The following is an 18,045-nucleotide window of genomic DNA, read 5'->3' as shown; positions in this document are numbered from 1 at the left end:
GAGGAAAGTGAAGAGATAGAGAAAGAATCTTGCTGCTTTATTTCTGGTACCCCACACACTACACATTGGTCCGTATTTTTCGGGCGAAAGTAGCAGAAGGAAGGTGCTGGTGAAGAGGGCAGAAGAGAAGGGGGGGGGGATAGGGAGGACTTTTTCCGGTTTTTTGGTCGCCAGGAAAAACGGTACAAGCGGAATCCCCAGCACGACCGACCGACCGATGTGGAAAGCAAGGAACGGCGAGGGTGAGTGATTTATGGCGGACTCATTTCCTCATCCCCACACCCACCACTGCTCGCTGTTTTCTCCGGTGGGATTTGAGGCTTCGCCCCGGCTTCCACCGAATCCCCACGGGGGAAGGAAAAAGATGAACGCGTACGGCACACGGGACACACAAACACCAAGGCAAGACCTTTTTGGTGCTTTCTTGGCGAGCGAGAGCCTCAAGAATTTGGGGAAACAGTCAGTGGGAGACGGTGGGTCTAACTCACAGGTGAATTTCATAGTTGACTGGCACCGGGGCTCAAGATCTCGTCGTGGTGCAGGTTTGCCAGGACGGGCAGAGGCGCACGATAGAGAGAGAGAGAGCCATTTTGGAGAAGACTGTTTGCCTCGCCCCTGATGCTCTGTCACACCGCGGGGAAATAGAGGCCGCGGGACGAAGGGAAAGAATGGTTCTTTTATTTTCGAATTCAACCGTACAACTCGCACTCCGTTTCGGTGCTAAGTGGAGAAAGTGCTCACAGGGGAACAGAAACACTCCAGCGGACGTGTGTGTGTGTGTGTGTGTGTAGAACGGAGATGAACAACAGGAATGGTTGCCGAATTGAAGCTGCCCTACATAAATATGCGCTCAGCATCCTTCGCAAACGCAAGGGCCCGCCGGGGGTACCGGGCTTGCCCGTCTGCAGAAGATACTCCGAGTGCCGAGAGTCCTTCGATGTGGAAGCGCACAACCAGCTGCTGTCTAATGGATGAAAACCACCAGCACAGCAGCAGAGTGTATCCTGGGATTAGGACTTACGCTGCAGAGACATCATCCTCCTACCGTACGCTCGATGTTAAGCACACATACACCCATCCACACAGACACATGCCATCGTGGGGGTCCTTGTGCTCGTGGTTCGGGGACCACATTTCAGCACTCTCCAAAAAACCAACAAAATGGCGCTGTCAGACTGAAAAATCCCATCCTCCCCCCCCCCCCCCACATTCTACATTCTACTCGCACACTGACAGTCCACAGTCGTGCACAGTTGGTGTATCTTCCACTGTGACACAACGGGGACCCGTAAGCAGAGTTTTCACGCCGAGCGAAAACAACAACAACAAAAAGACAAGGGAAAAACGGGATCTCCAAATCAAACGTTCGCCCCATGTCATGTTTGCCGAGGTGACACATTGTCCTGACACGCCTTGGGGAGGAGTATATTTATATATTGTGTCAACTGGGAGCCGAGGAACGAAACACTAAAAAAAGCCCCGGACAACCTTCTCGAACCTACAAAGGTTTGCGGACACAATGGCGAATATTGACTCTGCAGCGCTGTTGGAAAGGAAAGGCTGCAAACAAATTAAATCACTACGGACACGTTGAACAACGACCCGAGTGCCTCAAAACTGCAGCCTGCTCTAATTCCTCTCAAAATGCATAAGTTGTGATGGGTTCGGGTGTGCATTGATCCCCAATATATCCCAGCATCAGAAGCTTTTCGAGACTTCTCGCAGACGGGTAGAGGCTTTATAGATCCACCCACCAACCCAAAATGCCTGGACAAATGCCTCCTCTCAAGATCGGTAATTATATACGTTAAGCTTCCCTCAGCGTCTTCTTCATTCGGCGCGGAGCGTCATTGCTGAGGTTAAAGCCTAACACGCCTAACACGTGTACCGAAGGGCAGGCGACCGGTACTGGTGTCGCTGTGCATAACGATTGTGTGATGTTTAGTTTTGTACCATTATCTTCAGCGGCCGCTTACTGCTCCGACGGTGCTCTCGAGACCCTGCGAGACCATACGCCCCATTGTCCAAGCAGTGTTATTATTATTTCTTTTCCATTTCAACTCGTTAATCGGCGCATTACGGAACGGACCCACCGAGCGGGAGGGGACGGATTGCCACAGCGCGCAGCGCACCGCAGGATTCCTACGCCGCTGGACGCATGCAGCCCCCCCCCCCACTCCTTCGTTCCTCGGGTGGGAAATTATTACCGTCCAATGAGGACCACAGAGAGGAACCATTTAACCAAAGCCACCGCCCGCCTCGCCCGGTCCAAAGACCAAATGGACGAGAAGAACGAAGCAAAACAATAACCATCGCTTGAAATGATGATGACGCAAGGCGGGAGGAGCGTTAAGGCAGGAAAATTCAAACCTGATCCCCCCCCCCCCCCCCCTTTCCTCCTTGTGCTCTGATCGGTATCAGGCGAGTCATTTTAACGATATCCCAGTGGGATACTAAATCATTGGATTTAGAGAGCGCGGGTCCCGTCCGTCTACACCGCCCGGGGTTCGATTGCGGGACGGATTTCTTTTCTTCATTTTCAGCCTCCTTCTCCGCGCGCGCGTGTGTGTGTGTATGTGATTGTGATCTTCTTGGGCCCTTGGTGTGGCTCCGCGCACACCCGCAGAAGGCTTCATGGGGCATTCAAAATGTTTGATTTTTTTTTTTTTTGGTTATTCGGTTTTGACCTTTTTGTTCGCTGCTCGTCCCCGTTGCTCGTCGTCCGCTGCTAGGAACCCCTTTCGCTTCCTGCAAGTGGAATGGCCGCAACGCCGCAGCGCGGCTGAAACTGGCCAGCGACACCCCGCCGGGAAAATGAATGTTTTGTTAGCTAGCGACGAACCTCGGACGCAAGTCTCGTGCCATACCTGATTTGCTCCCGCGGTCCGTCCGCCGCCGTGCTTCCCTTTGTGGAGGCACCCCTCCACGCGTACAAGCTGCCTAACTCCCTGGCTCACAGCGAGCAGTCAAAAAAAACTGAACCAAGGGAAAAGCTGGTGCTGGTGAAGAAGCGGAAAAAATAAAAATCCCGTGGATTGTGTTTATTAAATTTTACCATATTTTCGCACCAGCAAAACGTGGCGGGGAAAATGCGAGAAATGTGTAACGAACCCAGCCCAAACAGGTTCATACAATTGATATACCCCTCTCTCCTCCTTCCCTCTTCCACCTTCCCTCAATCCTTCGTGCGTATCGCTGATCCCAGGTTTCCGGCGATATGACGCTAATATCCAATCGGCTGGAAAGCCTTTTACTGGGAGGTCTGCCCGTACAACCGTGTACAAATGCCGATCACCCGCGGATTGCGGTGTACGCACGCCGGGTAAACAAACCAACGAACCCCCGTTTTTGCACGTCCCGCGGTGATATCTCGCTTTGCGCTCCGTTTGTGCTTTTTCCTTTTTCCACCACAACACCGAACGAACCATTTGCCTCGCGCCGGGCAAACCTCGGGCACGGGCTAAACAACACAACACACCAAAGCTCACACGCGCACGTGTGTCGTGTGCCGCCACCGTACACAATAGAGCAGCAGCAGCAGAAGGGGTATGGAAACCCCGGGAAAACTCACAATTTGACGTGATAAATTTCGCATCAATATTTTCCGCATCGCTGGCCGCGCGAATCGCGATAGCCCACGGATTACGGTCCCGGGAATTTACTCGGGACTTGGGTCGATCCCGAGCCCGAGGTTTGCTTAACCGTTTCGGACCCTCCGACGCACCCATCCCACCGTCGATACAGCCGGAAAAGCTGTCAGTTTCGATTTTCAGCTCCATTTTCAACCAGCATCGCGATAATCTCGTGATCCAATACACCCGAAAAACGTAACTTCACACGAACTACGCACTTGTTTGGAGGAGGAATGAAACGTTGAAGTTATTGGGTTCGGTTTTTGGTTCACTTTTGTAGCACTTTTTTGTTTCTTTTTATCATTTCTGTAAATTCCATTTGTAGCTGTAGCTTTGGTAGTAGTAGTAGCTTAGTTAGTTTGTCGCTAGTCGTAACGATTCGTGCATGTTAATTGATGCCTTACACCTGTACATCACAAACTAATCATGTTTCTCTTTCCCCACCCATCGTGCCTACAGAGACCGCCAAGCTCATCGATATCGTACACCGGGCAGCTGAACGACGACGTGCGGTCGCCCGGTTCCGGCAGCACCCCTGGACCCCTGTCGGCGCAACCCCCTACCGGAATGGACCCCGCGGATGCTGGTGAGTAGTAGTACGCTGGGACGATTGTCGTTTGTGGGTGTGTGTGGGGGATTATTCTCGCCGAACAAATAGCTTCGAAACCCTTTTGCCAATAATCGTATTCAGCTTAATAACAATGATCATCATCATCATCATCATCATTACCATCATCTTCGTTGTGTCGAGAGAAGGAGTATTTTTTTAAACCGCCCCATCATCTCAGGGAGTTTAAGATGGAAATTACTTACTACTTTCGTAAAAATCCCCTTTACCTGGAATGCCCTTTAAGCACACACACACACAAAGAGAGAATGGAAGCGAGTGCAATGTAACAAATGCTCTCATATTAACGGCTTTAAAAGCTCCTTACAACGCAACAACCAGCCCTGCTGGTTCGTTCAAGTCGCCGTAACATACTTTCGCTTCTGCCTCATCTGCCCGGTTGGCCCCGCGTTCGAACAATCGCATGATTCATGTGTGCATGACACACACACACACACACACACCAGGCAGTCCAATAAAGAGCCATCTCGTACGTCATAGGATTACGAGCCAGTGGCCAGTTGACCACATACACCGGTAGTACTCCCTCTCCCGCGATCTTACCGTTTGTGGTGTGTGAAAATAACTTACGATCACACCGCGGAGGTCCTTGGTCATGGTGCTGGCGGTACAATTGTTTGCTTTACTGGCACCACCACCTCCGGTTTACTATTTACGAGCGATCTTAAATCAAGCGATCTGTTAAATATTAATCACCCCAGGGGCAACGAGAGAGCAAGAGAGATAGTAGAGGGAGTGGAGGTACTTTTTTTTGATGAGTGTACCTTTCTTCCAAGGGGTAGCAGTGGCAAGCCAGGTCCGAAATGACACACGCTGCCGTGGATGAATTAACGAGCAAAGTAAATTAAAAAGGGGCGAACAAAACAACACACACATATCCATACACAATAACACCAACAGCATAACCAACTACTCAAAGTCATCGTTGTGTTTCAAGCTTTAGCACCAGGGTTTAAGCAACTCGCCATTGCGTTACAAGGTTACCGTCGGCCACCACCAGCCAGCTCCACCGTCACACCGCGGGTCACCACGTCCTCCCGGCAACGGCGTTTTAATGGATGTTACTATCAATTTTATGGGAAAGTAAAAGTGTTTTGTTTTGCTGCTCCCTGCCACCACCGTCCGGGCCAGAACCATCGCTAAAGCGGATCGTTGTGTTCTATCATGCTCACGCTGCAATCGAGCACCGCAAGGTCCGCTCGCCGGATGAGTAAAGGAAGTTGCACTGAGTTTATGCTTCTTACTCCTTCCCCTCCAACCTTGGCCCAAAGTTTTATTACTTTAAGAAAAATTAAATGCCTCCACCCGCTCTACCGTTCCCTCTCTCGCTCTCTCTCGCTCTCTCTCTGTAAGTGGTCCCGCAGGGGTCTTTACTTCCGTTTTTATGATTGTTTTTGCTGTTGCTGCTTCGTTGCTTCATTTCTTGTCTTAACAGCCATAAAACTAAGGGTGACGGGGGTTTGCGAGTGTGTATTAAAAAGCATAACAAGAAATATGTCCGTTTTTTTCTATCCCTTTTCACTCCACGGGTCGTCCCGCTGCGATCGTCCGTAATCGATCATCGCAATCGGGATACAATCTTTTGGGCCAGCACTCGCGTGAGGCAACGATGCAGCAGTGTTTGGGATGGGTTTTTACTTGTTTTTGACACATTAAATAAGCCACCCCATGCCGTGAAACACGAGGAGGAGATGGGGGGGGGGATTTCATCGAGCGATCAAACGAAAGGTGGATAATCATCTCCAAACCCCTGCAAGCAGGCTAAAACCAGCCGGAACCGATCGAAACGCTGGAACCGATCGCAGCCCAGCACTCTCACACGTCACCGCGTCGGCATGACACACTTTGGGAGGCGTGGAGAGGGACCATTATTTTCGTGGTGTTTTTGGGGTGATTTTATTATTACTTCACGCACGCTTTCGCTTTCGGTTTTGTGCAGAGCGCGCACGGAGCGAAGCGGAGGTTTGCAAACGTCCAAATGCTTCACGCGAAACACCAAAAAACAACAACAACAAAACACTCCTCAGCCATTGACCTACAACGGGGCCTCGTGGGGTCGTGCGTTTGCCGTTCCCGTCTCGCACCAAACAAAAAACAAAATAGTGCAAATACCCAAACTTTGCAGCGTAATCGTTGTGCCACACCACGTCCCTGCGTCGCGTCGTCCGCCCGCCGCTATGCGTTTCGCATAGAATATCGCCTATTCACGGTCAAGGACACGGGCGGATGACGGATGAACACGAAATTCGGTTAAAAATAACGATCAAACGCCCGCTGCAGCCCCGCTGTCTTTTCGCTCTCTCTCTCTCCGATGGTCTCCAAAATGTCCAACGCCCGAAAAAAGCACACTCACAGCCAGGCGAGAACCTTGAAAAACGCGACAAACCGAACCCCGCACTGGCTCGGGAACAGCGGGGGAAAAGATGGATGGTCTTCCTGGTACCACCACCACCACCACCAAACCGCCCCCTCTCCACTTCACTTCGATACGCCCTTTTTCGGGCCTGGAGGGTGTCCAACGCGGTGGCGCTTCGAACAACTCGTCCCCCGCCCCATGAGGTGCGCGCGCAAAAAAAACACGCACTGGGGAGGTGTACGGGAAGGTGACAGGGAGCGGCGAAAAAATGGCCTACGACTTCTAGGACCGGTTTGCCGGCCTGCCGAAAAGTATCTATTAATCAAGTTAAAGTGGAATCAGCTGTTATAATTCAGTCGGACATGACTCGACTGTCTCATGACTTTAGCGCGCGCGTTCGCTTTTCGGCGTTTAATGCGGTTTGCGTTTCGGTCGCGCGCGTTTGTCGATTGATCGTGTGCCACCGCCACCCTTTACATCCCCAACCCAGCTCCCTTGCTTTGGGCTTTACGTGCTTTTTTCCATCCCGTTTGTGCCCCTTCTTTCTCCGGCCACTATTTACTACTAGAAACGCCGCAAACTATTGGCAATTCATTTGTTATTTCTTACGCAACGGTTTGACTACGAATGAATGTGTGTTTGTGTCTTGGGATCCTAATACTTCCTTCTTTTTTTTTGCTTTTGACAGTAACAGTTTATTTTTGGTACCACTGCTTGAAGGAGGAACAAACACGCACTCATAAACATTGACCGTGCCGCCGGCTTTCCGCCGCCAGCCAGTTAAAGCGACAAATTTGAGTACGCAGCGGTGGTTGTTGCGTGCGTGCGTGCGTGTTTTTTTTCGTTCGCGCTTTCCCTCAGTCTCGCGCCAGACGACGGGTTACGGGCATTCCCGACCCCGAATCGACTAAATATTTCATCCCAATCATCCCGAACCGAGCATAACGCGCTTCAAACGGCAGGCGGCGTTGTTTTGGGCGCGAAAGTGTTTCGAGTGCAATAAATCTGCTCGAAATGCGAAACCACTCGTGACCGAATTCTTCTCCGTTCCCCGACCCGTTTCTTGTGGACACGGGGAAACGACCATCCCCGGCGGGACCATTCGAGCAGACAAACGATCAATCATACCGAACAATGGAGGGACGATGATGATTTCTTTATTTATTTGCTTGCCCGCTTCTCCTGTTGGGTGCTTTTCCGTGGCGTGGAGGCAACAGCTCGAGGGTTTATATATATATAGTATCGACAAAAATGTCACTCAACTTTGCCAGAGGGAAGAGCGGGGAGGTTTAGCGACAGAGCTGTCGCCGGGCCAGTTCCACGAGCTCTCTCTCGCTCTCTCCCTCTATCTCACGGTCAAGGATACCGGGTCGCCGGGTCTTTTGTTGTTTCGGGCGCCTTGTGTTAAAGCTGATCGCCTGATCGACAGCATTTAAGCATGCAAAACAAATTCGACAATATGCAACCATTGTGCAAGCAACACGCACACGAGATTATGCGAGGAAAGGGTCGGTGCACGTAGCGGACGGGGATGGAGCCTCATTTAGAGGCTCTTTAAATTCGTCGTCCACCATTCCCAAAACGATACCGGTGCATGGCGTTTGATCGCGCCATCGTGGATGTCCGGATGATTCAATAAGTTCCCATTGCCGGGTCTGTTATGTTCGGTGGAACCGTATTCATGGCATGGTAATCGAACGCCATGCATCATCATCAAGGAAAGGTCTAGGCGAGTTGTTTGGCGAGTCGAGAGTTTTGCATACAGCGACTAAACTAGACGAACATTCGTGAAGTGCGTCGCCGCCTTGGTGGGAAGGTGATTTAAATTCTCACCTCCAAAAGGGCCGGAAGACGCACGACTAGAGACTTCCCGATAGGTCCAGACGGGAGTCGGAAGAAGTTTTTTGTATATTTTTGGTTATTTTTGTTTTGTTTTGCTGTTTTCCTTCATTCTTCTGCTTCTCACGTGCGATTTATGCAATCATTTGGTCTTTGGTCTTGTTAGCAGCAAACATACGGCAGCCAAAGAAAACGAACCCCTTCTCATCCCGCTGAGACTAACACTGGTCGAGAAAGATTCTGTGGACTAATTCAATCACAAAGTTCCTCCCCTCCTCCTCCCTAGCGATGCTGAAGCGGATGTAGAGAACACATTCTCTCGGTGGTGTAGCATTATGACCTTAAAGGGGTTGGTGGGATGAAAATCCTGGGTAACCGGCAACAGAGTGGAAGCAAAATCCCATCTTCCAAACTGTCACATCATATTTCCGCACGGGATTTTCTCCCCGGGCCCCGGGCTCGCTTTGCATACGGTGCTGGTGGCGCTCCATCCTCCACAACACACATCTTCAGCAGCTCGAGGTTGGAAGCACTTTTCCAACGAGCGTTCCTCAACTCGACCATGATGAAACTGCATTAGTCACGATGCACTCAAACAAGCGACAACGACCACGACGATGACGACAACGACGACAACGACGACGGGGACACGATGAAGATGATGCTGCGCTACCAGCAGATGAGGATGTTTTATAGATAGAAAACGCCCCGACAGGCTAAAAATGGCCCCATCACGCAGAGAAGTTTCGCTTTTCGACAACTCCACCCGGGTCCTGCGCACCCCCGGACACACCACACCTCGGGCGCCGTGCCATGCACATGCCTGGCTGGCCGGAGCTGCAGTGCTCAGCAGCCCCCGGCAGCACCCCAGGTCGTGAATGAGCGAGACCCCTTTTTGGCAGACGCACTCGCGCGTCGTTGCATGACGTGGCGACATCATCAGCAGCAGCGCCGTCCATAAATACAATTTTTCTGCATAATTTTACCTCCTCGCACCCGGGGCGCGAGACCGCGAAACGCGCCAGCGAAGTGAAAAACGAAAATTAACGGCGCGCGGCAGAGGCCGAAACCCAACGCACCGAGGCAGCAAACAACGACCAAATGTCGCATTAGCGCTTGGTGCTACGCACACCCGCATCTTCCTTCCGAAAGGGACAACTGGAGGAGAATGTTGGACGAGGAGGAAAAAAAGGGAAACGGTTATGGGACATTCCGGAGCTCGAACCGATTTTACGATGCTTGTCTTTCCGTGTGTTTGCCGCTCGCTCGTCCCATTCTTGTAGGGAAATTAGGTAGAGAAGTTTGCAAAACTGTTGGACGAGATCTTGGTACACTTGGTGCGTTAATGTGTACCGTATGTGGCGTTTTTATGAGGAGGATATAATTCCCTCTGCAGATGATCGTGCACAACAAGGGTCGTATTATTTTGTCAAGACCCGTGCAATGACAACGGGTTTAGTGCATCGTTTTATTATCGAATTCTTCCTGTGTGGTGCGATCTTTCCGGTTGTGCTTGTGATGGAAGTAGTATAGCGACTCCCCACATCATCGCCCACGCACACACAAAACAAACAGATTGGATGCATTAATACAGCTTGAACAATTGTTGCGGTTTAGTGCAAGTATAAAGTTTCCTAGACAACATTGTTTGTTGCGTTCAAATGACGCGCACGAGCGCTAGCGTCACCCGATATGACGCTCTAGATCACATTTTACTTAAACCACGGTCTACCGAACTCTCATGATACCCGTTGATACCAATATCACAATCGATATCTCTGTTCAAAAGCAGCAAAAAACTAAAATCACGTTTCATAATGCAAAAACACTAAGATAGCTAAAGATTGAACGTATGAATCCGGTTCAAAGGACCAAATGAGTTTGCTAGGCTAAAAACGGTCCTATTTATGTGAACTATTGCAAAATAAACCTCATCTTACATTTGTATTGAAATAATAACAAAAAAATCAAAGCTATTCCACAGTAGTGCCAGGTCGCTTAAATGTTCCGTGTCACTATTCCTCCAAAAGCCCACAACAGCTCGCATTCAGCTCGCAGACAAGCCAAGCAAAACCAGCAAGTCCCTAAAACTGCACTTTTTTTATTTCCCTGATCCCTGTATTCCCACACACACACAAAAACTTGCGCACCGTAATTCCGACAAGAGCGTGTTAATGTTGTCGATGAAATGATTTTGACACTTGTGGTCATCCGAGATGGTCAAATGCGCTGTTGGGCCGGCTTGACACGAGGCGGCCCCTCTGGACGATGAAAACGTTCGCATGATGAGCATCAAAAACCATCATAATCATCGTTTCAATACTTCTCTTCCCAAATGCGTTCCATCCAACGAAAATATAACAACAACAAAATAATACAACACCATCCACACACAGGTGAACTCATCAAAGCGCAATAGGGTGCTGTGTGACCTCACGCAGGTGAAAAGAAGTACCACTACGCAACGTTCGAGCCCGTACGGCGTATGAAATGTTTTAAAAGAAAGAAAAACGAACACCCCAAAACCACACAGACACACACACGGAGGCTCTCTTTATAAACCTTGCCCCTTCATCTAAGCAGCGACGGGCAGGGCATAGCCTGCGCCGCGAACACAAGGTTTTGTCTGCGGTTTGCACAGATGAAAGGCAAGATGACTACAATTATCGGACGGCCGGTCATTTGGGACGGCCGAGAGAGTCTGACGAGCCCTTCACTTCGGTCACGGGCCCGTTTGTGTGTGTGTGTCTATCACGATCCCATGGAGTGAGAGTAGTACCCGTTTTAATCCGCAGGCGAGATCATGCAACGGTCCACACGCGGGATCCCTTTTGCCGTCCGGGAATGACTGGGACCTTTTGCTCCTCGTCTATCTACGCCCTCCCAGCCAGATCGGCACAATAGCCACGGCTATTAGTTTTGATGATCTTGTATAATTGAAAAGCAATTATTCACACTCGTTTGCGGCCGGGTCCACATCAGCGTCCCCCGAGCCCGGACGCGGAGACCCGTCGTGGTCATAGAGCGCCACAAAGTGCGTTCTTCTACGCTTTTGTAAGCACGCCCGGGGTTCGTGGTCGTCGTACCAGTTGCACCGTTCCCTAGGCATGGATCGGATCGGAAAGCGTAGAAACGGCATGAAGAAGGCACACAGCGAGACAGAAAACCTCCAGCCCTCTTGCTAAAGATCCAAAGCCTGGCCAGCGTTCGCGTCTTTGCATTTCGTGGGCCGCTGCTATTTGCCACGGTTCGCCGTACACTAACGATCGCACGACGGAACAGTTTCATTCGATAGATCACCAATGAATAGGGGTTTCGAAATTGATTTCGTACGACTCAATAGCAGAAGAAACACCACCACACAATGGAAAATTAGAAGGCCCAAAACGGCCCGATCCGGACGGGCTTCGATCAACGCGTCTCCGTGGTTGGTGGGGGCCCGAGCGAAGCGGATCCTAAAATTACCGGGAATTGTTCAACGCCCGAAAATTATCCCGTAAGCACTCGTCCATTATTATTTCATTTAAATGGATCTTGTTAATCATGCAGCAGCGGCCGGCTAAACCGACCACCGCTCCGCTAGAGACACTGCTAGACGAGCAAATAGCGCCCGTCACGTCAAGCAAAAAGGCAAGAAGCATCCTGCACGAGTCCTTACCAGAGAATGGTACACCTTCTTCTACGGCTGCTTCCCATCATTGCCCCATCCCAGCTTCCCATCAAATCGCTCGCGGTAATGATGGGTGTAAAAAGGTTTTATCGTACTGTTGAACAATGTCGAAAGCCTTCAAAGCTGCGGGGTTTGGTCAGAAAAGTTCAATTCCTCCGTTTTAATGTTGGTTTTTTTCCTGCTCCCCACACTACCCCGGTGTGCTCCTTACAACTATTCAACTCCCATTTCAGCGCAAACCATAATCACCGGAATGGTGTCAATTGTTTCACCCGACATCTCGTGCCCGGTTTTCGATAGCGTCACGAAAGAGCAACAACAAGGGAAGCCTTTTTATTACCTCCACATACCAGACACACACACAGACACACACCCACCACAAAGACCACGTCGTCGTGATGATGGGCCGCGCTTTTGTTATTGCTGTTAAATACTTTTATCTTATTATCAATGAACTTCTTGGTCGCTTGCTGTGATGTGGTGTGACCACAGGACGTGAGTTTGTAGCTTCTCCGCGGTAGCTGCGGATATCTTGCCGGGCTGCGGTTTCGCCCTGGCTGCCACACTGTTCAACAGATGTCTTATCCTCAAACACCGGAGAGGTCGTAAAACCTTCTCCTCTCCTCGACCCGTGTCTCCTCGTGGCCAACGCCCCCGTCAAACAGTTCAAGTGCACTCTTCGGCACCAGACAGTATAGGGACTCCTTTTTCTCCCCCGAAAGCAGGCGACTCCGTGAGGCTGTAAAAATCTCATCGCCCGAATCAACTGGGCCAGACGGCAGACCGGGGCCGTAAAACGGGACGTGGGTATCAAACGAAATAATACCATCCGGGCATCAAACGGCATCTTGTCCGCGCGCGCGTCCCGGTCGCATCCTAAACGCGGTCCAGTTTATCAATCATCGGGCTCGTAAACATTCGGAGCATAAATTTTTAACAGCTTTTTTATGACTCCCGAATCGCTACGCTCCGTCGTGTCGTCGTGGCTGTCGTGGAAGTGCCGGGGTCGGGCTTTGGTCGCGGTTTTGTCATGGGCGTTCCGAACTTCGCACCGCCATTCGCGGGCTGTCCAGGGTGGCTGAAGCAATGGATGAGACATTTCATCCATCGCGTCCATCGGCTGGATCCAAAGAGCCGAGAGTTGCGGTGCACGATGATGAGCATCCGCAGGATAACCGCAGACACCCAACCTTCCTTCGCGTAATTCCCGCATCATCCTCCGGGGGTTTTTCGATTGAATATATTCGGAAGATCGTGGGAGTTGCCTTGAAAGGATAATATCTTCCCGGGTTCTGCCATTTCGCCCGGAGGGTCGGGCGAGGTTTATTGGCGGAAAGGAAAATTGAAACCACATCATCATTATCGCGCGCCATCTTGCCTTCAGCACGAGTTGGGTGATCCTCGTGGAGTTCCGTTCCCTTGCGAACCAACCATCCCCGACAAGCTTTTGTTGCCAACCGTGTCATTCACGCCGTATGCGTTCCTTACAACCCCATTGTGTGCTTCTGCTAAAGATGCTCGATAATAGATAGGGCGGTAGTCTTCCGCCGTCAAACTTCCGGAACATCTTCTACCCCCGCACAAACCCACACACACAGACACACACACACATCCACACTCCAGTATTCAATGTGATAACACGCGTGATGTCAAATCGAGCTGCGGAGTCGTTTCGGTTGCGTAAAAATTTGCTTCCCATTCGCCCCATCGTTTGATTTTCCGTTCAATTTCTTATCAAATTCCCATCCAACCCCTCTCTCGATCGAGGATGCTAATTTTCGCCCATCCGGTGTGTGTGTGTGTGCGAACTGTTCTGTATGGTGTCGTAATTCCCGTCCCGGATAGATAAAGTTTAGTGCCGTTTCTGTTTGCCATATTAAATCGGCCCCAGCGTTCGTTCCTGCCGGGTGCCCGGGAACCGATTGCGTCAATGACGGCGACGATGATGACGATGCCGATGGTGATCATGATTAACATAAACGATATTGGCTTGCTCCTCGCAACACCTTTCCCCATCATCCAACAACGACCCGGGCGCTTTTATTGTTATCGTTCTATTGGCTTTGTGCAATCACTAATCACTATTACCATTTTTCTCTCTCTCTCTCTTTCTCTTTCTCTACAGATGGTGAGTTTTTTACAATCCGATATGCTTTACAACACATCTCCACCGCCGTCGATACATCGTTTGGCGCACAGGCAGGGTACGAGGAGGGTAATAAAACGATTCCGAACGCACGGTGGTTCCGGAACGCTGTACGTGGCGTACCCGGTACCACCGGATTGACGGTATTAATCGGGGTGTATTAGAGAGCGGCCCGACATTGGCATTCCCCTGCCGCTGCTCACCGGCACAACGCCGGTGGTATATTGCTATATAAAACAATAATGATACTAATAATAATAGTGCCACATCGATCGGGCCGAAAGATTGCTCACCTTTGTCCATGTTGATGAGGCGATTTTTATGGATTAGCTCGGGTTTTAACGCACACGGGTCGGCGGCTGATCAAATCTCACAGTCGCTCTCTTTCTCTCTCTCTCTCTCTCTCTCTCTCTCTCTCTTTCCCATCCAATTGTCCCGTCGGTCACACATTGTCACAACGGGGGGAAAGCCTCAATGGCACAGAAAGAATGGCCACATGCACACACCGAGTTGTCACAGCGCTGGGACGCGTTTTAATGAGATCTTTTCAAATTTTATTATCGCTAAATCGTTTAATCACATCATTTGTAATGCCATTTGGCCATGCCAGCAACCGAATCATACCGGGGCAGGATCGTTTGAATTAATCGACGCAACTCATCCTGCCCAAAGCCTCGAAGGGAAATAAAGGCCGCACTGCCCCGCGGGTACTGCCCTGAGGGAAGAATCCTGGCAGTGCGCCGCTTGACAACGCTTCTCGTTGTTTTCAAAACTCCATTCCTTCCTGTCACTGCAGGGAGACTTTGCGCTTTTTACGCGCTGTTGTTTTGCGTACTGTTTAGTCAGTTTCATTAGCAACGCACATAAAAACAGGGAACCCGTTTACTCAATTTGCATTTGCTACCAGTCCATCATTGCGCCAAGACGAGCAGCAGCAGCAGCAGCAGTATCTACAACATCCTGCCAAGGGGAAATGTCCCCTTGCGGGCGTTTTTTGGCTTTAATTTATGCACTCGCCACTTTGCTAGCGGGAATGAGTTCAGACTGTTTCCCGAATGTGTGTGTGTGTGTTTTGGTTTTTTTACTGTTTTGTTTAGTTTTGTTGGGAGTATCTTCTCTCCCCCTTCAATTATCTTAGAGTCACATTTCTTCGTTCGATAGTGCGAGGCCTGAAGCACGGAGCTGACATCAGAGTGCAGTTGGCATCAAGAACGTCGTTTGGCATCTGTCCCTAAAGCACTTTCCGTGATGTGTTCAGTCGGCTGAAAAAAAACTGGTCCAAAACAAAGCAGAGCAGCAACAACAACAGCAAGCAACAACAAAAAAAGACTAGACAAACATCCAAACAGCATAATGCATTAATAGAATCACCGGTGTAGTACCAGCAAAACCACTTACGCCGCCCCAATCGAGTTGTCGAATTGGATTAAAAAGTTCATTCGTTCGTCTGTTCGATGAGATGTCTATTTTTTGTGTGCTGCTTGTTTTCCTCTAGCCCCGTGTGTGTGTGTATATATCCCATTTTTTTTTCGTTTGGTCCTTAAGCTATCTAGAGTGTGCCAAAACTCGGCACTCGGCAGCCAACTCAGGGCTTAGCCCGAGCCAAAACAGCGAACAAAACGCTCTTATCCTTTTTTTTCGTCCTCCCTGGGCTCCCACCCGGTCCCCCCGGCTGCTCGTCCATTTGCCAAACCGAGCGATGCCGCTGTGTCTGTTGTGATGCAAATCTAGTTTATTCAAATTTTCCCAAAACCACGGTTTCGTGTAACACACACCCCGCGCGAACGTTGCTCTTGACTTTGCGGGTAATGGATCCCTTTTTTTGTTCGCGTCTCGAGCGAGGCACTCCCTTCCCGCGGGGCACCGATTACTACCGGGTGGGCGGTTTGTTTACCGAGCAATCGGAGGACCATCGCGCACAAGGAGAGCGGAACACGGGGACATAAAGCGGGCGAGACACAAAACAAAGCAACAATACGCGCCAAACAAACAATGGCACACACATCCTTTGCCATGCCCACGGGCGTGGCGTTGGTCCGCGTTTTCTTACTCTTTCTGAAACGGCTCTTCTGCCACGCCATGCCACCCCACACACGCATCCCGGGACCATATTCTTCCCGTCCCGGGTGTCCTTTTGTGCTTTGCGACGGTCGAAAGCGAAAGCAATCGTTGGGGACAATCAAATAAAAAGCAAAAAAAAAACGGAAGAGTGTATTACAATAATGGCACAAAGCTAATAGCCCGACCGAGCAGCCTTTAAATGCCCATCCATTCCGCCCGGGCGTTTTCCCGGCCCATCCCTTCCAGTGTGTGTGTGTGTGTAAGGCGTCATTTTTAGGCGGATGGCTTATTCAATAGCGACGACGGCGTGTTTCTTTCCGCCCCGGTATTGATTTCGCGTTGCAAATGAGTGCTTTGAATAAAAAGCCACCACCAGCCACTCGAGCGAAATTGTTGCTCGATGCCGAACTGCGTGCTGCTGCTGCTGCTGCAAAAACTAGTCTAGCAGGAGAGCGCTTGCACCGCGGCCAGAGAGGGGACACGGCGGCAAGATGTCGTAAAACAATGCCCTTATTTAGCGCGGAGCAGCAGTCGAGTGAGAAACCGATCCTTCTGCAGTTGTGCGCGCAGGTGGGTGCCTTCCAGCCGCGCAAAGGACAGCGAAAGGACGAACAGCGAACACCCCGGGCGAGTCGCGGATCTAACAAAGTCCACATTAAAAGGTAAACCCCCTTCCATTTTCTCATTCAGGAAGGGCAATGCGAGATCTCGTTGGCGACGTTCAGAGAAACAAAATGAAACGAACAAAAAAAGAAACAGAAGCTGACACGGCACAACGATACAATGATACAATCATCAACCCGCGGCCGCGGCCTTTTCAAACCGATCCCGCGTGCGGTTGGGTGGCTCAAAATACTCACCCAGACATACGCCGCCGGTAGAACAATCGGGTCGCGCGCATCTTCGCATCGCACTGGGGCAGATGATCGAAGTGCAGCGCGGCGAGTGCATCGAGCGCCCGACCGCTTACCTTGGCGCGGCATCTCCTTTGCACTATTTTTCGGCCAACGAGGCCAACACAGCGGCAGGCACAGGCCCCCGGCCGGTTTTCCCACATGGTGATGGTTTTGTTTGGTTTTGCTGTTTCAACTCCTTCCGCCCTAAATTGGAGAAATTGATTCCCAAAACGCGGCGCGGCGACCACAGTGGGGACGAAAGGGTGACCCCCACCAACGGTGTGTGTGCGCGCTCGCGTCTCAAATTGGCGATCGGCAAACAACAGTCGTCGTCGTCGTTTATGCGGCAGGTCTCTTCTCCGGAAGCCTCCTGCTCTTCTTCACCCCCCCCCCCCCCCTTGTACCTCCTCTTCCTTTTCGTCTTCCCTCACTCACAAGACAAGCGAAGGGATTGTCCTTTGACGTGGACGTGGACGCGGCAGTTTAAATTTTACTCCCGTTAAACATTTCCTGTCCTTTCCGTAGCGTAGCGAGGGTTTTGTTTTATTATTATGCTTTGTGGGTTTGGTGCGCGTTGTACAAACGTAAAGGGATTTTTTGTTTTTTTTTTTTGTTTTTGTTCTGAAAAGGCTTTTGTTTTTGTTTTATCGCCGGGCTCTCTGGTTGGCGCGTTCGCATTTTTCCCTAAAGAACTCATTCATCAATTCAATCCTGTGTGCCGCTCGCTGCTGCGCGCTTCCGCGCCCTTGGTCCTGGGCACGATAAAATGAATCGCCGTACATGTGACTGTGTGTTTTTTCTCTTTCTCTTTCTCTTG

At 50.6% G+C, this 18,045-nt stretch overlaps 1 protein-coding gene across 6 annotated transcripts in view; it reads left to right on the top strand.

The window, feature by feature from the left end:
* Positions 1–16,474, top strand: part of LOC133391240 (homeobox protein homothorax) — a 143,209-nt gene extending 126,735 nt beyond the window's left edge. For all 6 annotated transcript variants that reach the window (XM_061643430.1, XM_061643431.1, XM_061643432.1 and 3 more), the window contains 2 exons: positions 4,092–4,218; positions 14,251–16,474. In XM_061643430.1, the coding sequence (XP_061499414.1) occupies positions 4,092–4,218; positions 14,251–14,435 (312 nt within the window). In that variant the 3' untranslated portion in view covers positions 14,436–16,474. The remainder of the gene's footprint in view (positions 1–4,091; positions 4,219–14,250) is intronic.
* The last annotated feature ends 1,571 nt before the right edge of the window (positions 16,475–18,045 follow it).

The sequence above is a fragment of the Anopheles gambiae genome, chromosome 2, assembly GCF_943734735.2.
Source record: "Anopheles gambiae chromosome 2, idAnoGambNW_F1_1, whole genome shotgun sequence".
In the NCBI taxonomy this organism is placed as follows: domain Eukaryota; kingdom Metazoa; phylum Arthropoda; class Insecta; order Diptera; family Culicidae; genus Anopheles; species Anopheles gambiae.
The sequence above is the reverse complement of the archived record's forward strand: the minus strand, read 5'-3'. Positions and strand labels throughout refer to the sequence as shown.